Below are 4,395 nucleotides of genomic sequence, written 5' to 3' on the forward strand. Positions count from 1 at the left end.
ATATATATATATATATATATATATATATATATATATACATATAAAAAATAGTACTCGAATATTGGAGGTAAAGTAATATGCTTTATTAGTAGAGTGTATAAGAATGTGAAAGACGGCATGGTGCTCTCCTTGTCCATCTTTTGACCTATTCTCGTTATTAACATCATGCACTTCATGACGTTATTGGCATAACACCTTTCATCTTTCGTTTACTACTACTACTACTACTACTACTACTACTACTACTACTACTACTACTTGCTTATTTTTCGTCTTTATCTGCTTCTTCCTCACTTCGTTCCTCTCCTCCAGGCTCTTAATACGGGAGGGCCTGATGGGATATCGGATTACTGTTCGTAGGTTTTCTGTTTCAATTTACCAGCGGCTGTTTCACTGTATCTTCAGTTTGTCTGGCTGTCAGAAACAGGTGCGATGCACTGGTGTCATTTCCTTCTAGCCAGAATGGTATTTAATGATTTCTGATTTAGATTTCCGTTCTGACACTGAAGCAAACCACCGCGTTTTTAATTAATGCATTTTTTAAAGGTTTATAAACTTTATGGATATTTTTCATGTTTATTTTTCTGAAATTCAGCCGGGAGCAATAAATAATTTCATCAAAAAAGATAGTTCTCTTTGCGTACTCTCATGAAACAATCCATAATTTGAAGAGAGTCGGAGGCGCTTTAATACACATATAATTTATGCTGAGGGGTGCCTGGATGTAGTCAACGAAGGGCCTCTATATGTGGTCATTTGATTTGCTAGAAACAGCAGCCAATTTGCCCTAAATTTACACTGCCTTGTTTTTACTTCTTTGTTTAGAATTAGCATATGTGATAATAGCTGAATAAAAAAAATTGAAAAAAACTCCCAATAAAACAAAGACCATGGTTGATAGGGGAATTAAAGCAGGGTTAAAAAAGAACAACAACAATACTGAATGTCAGACGCATCAGATATCTTGTTAAGTTGTTGTCGTCGTCACTCTTCCTGTCAGTGAAGCAGTCATACTTTTCTCCTTCTACCTTTTCTTCGTCTGTCTTTCTTCTCCCCTTCTTATTACCATGGTTCACAGTTTTTATTTAAATAATTATGGATATAAGTGTGAAACGAAAGGACTCTAAATATAATACAAATACAAATAAAATTATACAAGTAAAATACTTACTAATTATAAAGTTTAAAGTCAGGTTTCCATACTTTATCTTGGTGGATTCGTACGTTCGTCACACCGCCATATTGCGCTGGATCCCAAACAAGAAACTCATCTTTCCAAGCCTGTAATAGATTTATACATTATATATACTTATCATTCAGTTGATAATAATATATTTAGAATTTCCTATGCAAAAGCTTTCAATGCAAATTACCATTTCCCTTAATAAAGGAAAAAATAGTTGTGTGTCGAATATATGAGTTCGACAGAACGAAAGATAACAGAGTTTGCTATGAATGATTAAAATGAATACATATTTATTCTCGTTCGTTAGTTGCTCTTTGAGTATGTTGTTAAATAATAGTTATATTACTAGCCCTTTGTGTGTGGTGTGTATATATATACATCCACACAAACACACACACACACACACACACACATACACACACACACACACACACACACACACACACACACACACACACACACACACGCACATGTTGGGTTATCTCATAAATAATGCGTTTTTTTTCAATTGCATGAACTAAATGTCGGAGGGAGACGGGATAAACTACCTGCATCAACTTGCTATAAAAGCAGATAGTAATTGTACCTTGTGCTTATTCTGAGTGCATGTTTCGAAGAGTAATTATTTCAAAGCTATAATGTAAATTACAAAGGAGCATATTCGGCATATTTTAGTTTATGAGTTCGATAAAGGCAACAACGCACCGGAAAGTGTGAGGAATATTTATGCAGTATATGGGGGTCGGACAATAAGCGTAAGCTAGTGTCAACGGTGGTTGCAGAAATTCTGAACCGGAAACTACGGTCTAGAAGACGAGCCTCATCCTGGAAGATCTCTAGAGCTCGAACAAAATCTCATCGTAACTGTTGAGGAACTAGAAGAGAAGCTGATAGGTGCTGTCCTTCCTACCCACCGATGAAATCATCAAATAAATATGACATCTGAAGTATTCTTAACTTTATATTTAAGCGGCCAATATTACTCGCGCAAAATGCTAAAAATTACTAAAAAGATGTCTCTTTTTGTAATTTCTTCAGTGTTTCCACATTTATAAGACACTAGACATAGATTACACTTGGAAATAATAAGATAAAAAGTGACGTGTAGAAAAAAATCGTAATATCGTAAACTGTGAACTTACATATCTGTCCCAAACACTCAATTTAAGAATTTGATTCTTTTCATCGAGGTCCATAATTTGTATAAGTTGTATGCTAAACTTAACAGACACTGGCATGGAACTGTTACGAACTGGACGACCGTCAATTCCACGTTTTTCGTACAGAAGCAACAGATCCCTTATGATTTTCTTTTCGTCAGGGATTTCAATGGGAGCTGAAAATAGAGACAAAACATATATATTGGAAAAAAAGGAAAGGAAAACAACGTAAAACAAACAGTTATCACAGAATAAAATAAAATCAATGGTTTTGGTAACTTTAATAGAAGAGAAAATTTTCTGTTATTAGCAATGCCATTCTATTCAATCGACGTGGAGGTCCGAAATTTCCAATATCTGTAAAATTCAAATCTATGTCTTGAAGAAAAAAATACATAAGGGAAATTTATCTGTTAAAAAAAGGAGATGTTTGTAGCCGGAGTGCGACTAACCTGGGGCTAAACAAAACGAATTATCAATAGTGTAGATAGGAACTGTATGATGTAGACGACTTTATCAATAAAAACAAATGGAGTATTCTAATATTTAAATAGCTCTAGTCTAAAATTGAAAATTAATTACAATTTCGACTTAAAAGGAATTCATCTTTTGACATAATTGCTGGTCAAGCATTCAGAAAAGCGCCATTTGATATTTATGTGTGTGTGTATGCGTATGTGTATTATATACGTATATCACATACACATAATGCACACAGTCACACACATACATACACACATTCTGAAAATTGAATTAGTGTAAACAGAGCAATTATAATATGTAAGATCTTTCAGAAAGCCTCTGTTTTAATCTAACTTTCAATGATCTATCCTGACTTGTTAGTTAAAAGCCGTCTCTCATAAGAATTCGAAGAATTTAGAGAATATATAAAGATGCATAAGCGAATCACTAAATAACACAGTATGAATATATTGATATTTTGCGACAAATTCTGTATGCACACGAGAAAATGGTCAAAAAGGAGTAACAGCTAAAAGACTATACGTGTAACTGTATTGGTATAACATTTCTAATTCGATAGTCTTTACTAGAAAAAAACAATGGGCGAAAATTCATATATGATGTTGATAATAATTTGTTCGAATTTCAACCAATCATATTCTCAGCTTTTGAGGGCTAAAACTACTTCACATTATTTTTGCTTTCGAATAAAATAAACATATGCATTCGTCTTCTGCGGTATTTGATTTGAATGAATGCATGTCATGATTCGTAATATTTCAACTAATGTTTCGCAGCGTAGTTCGCCTCCTATTGTCATCACAAACAATCCATATCACATATACACCGTTATATATTTATGGAGTTATTTTTGTGTTATTTTTGTTACTTTTAGTTTTCGTTCTGGTTCATTGTTAAAAGAGCACATATCTGAATGTCATCATTTCAAATTAATCGGAGATTAAGACTAATTTGAGATTAAGACATAATTTGAGATTAAGACTCATTTCTCAAATGTGTCTTTTCTTACTTCACATAGGGTGAAAAGTGATTTAAAAGAAATTTGGGTGATACTTCTAGGCGGCCAGTGAGCGAGCAGAATGCTGTGCTTCTTACGTTTATGCATAAAAATATTGTATTATGACCAAAATACTGCGTAGTTTAAGACGAAGCTTATCTGACGATCCTGGATAATTTGTACGAAATGACTTTTATGTGGAAGAAGTTATCGCACACATATTATACAAGCCCAAATATTAATTATGTATAAATATGTATATATAAACACACACACATACATTCATAAATCCATAGATACATATATACATTCATACACACATATATACATTCACAGATTCATGCATACATACATACATACATACATACATATATATGATATCAAGGCAGGGCTAACCAAGATCAAAAACGTTTTCCAAGACATTCCTAGGGACACAGCGAGGTAAGTATGCACCAGGGCGGCTTCTTTGAGTAAACCGTTATCTCCCAGCCTTAATCTAGTTGATAACTTTCGTGTTTTAAAATACTTCAATTTTTGTCTGGGATATTATGTTTTCTTTTCCTTTTATG

The 4,395-nt window shown here is 33.4% G+C and overlaps 1 protein-coding gene across 1 annotated transcript in view; it reads right to left on the minus strand.

Moving 5' to 3' along the window:
• Nucleotides 1-4,395, minus strand: part of LOC106870663 (neuronal acetylcholine receptor subunit alpha-3) — a 271,917-nt gene that overhangs the window by 44,158 nt on the left and 223,364 nt on the right. Inside the window, exons 4-5 of the mRNA XM_052971699.1 lie at nucleotides 2,329-2,522; nucleotides 1,172-1,281 (exon numbers count right to left, since the gene is read on the minus strand). Coding sequence (XP_052827659.1) covers nucleotides 1,172-1,281; nucleotides 2,329-2,522 — 304 coding nt within the window. The remainder of the gene's footprint in view (nucleotides 1-1,171; nucleotides 1,282-2,328; nucleotides 2,523-4,395) is intronic.

The sequence above is a fragment of the Octopus bimaculoides genome, chromosome 1, assembly GCF_001194135.2.
Source record: "Octopus bimaculoides isolate UCB-OBI-ISO-001 chromosome 1, ASM119413v2, whole genome shotgun sequence".
NCBI lineage: Eukaryota > Metazoa > Mollusca > Cephalopoda > Octopoda > Octopodidae > Octopus > Octopus bimaculoides.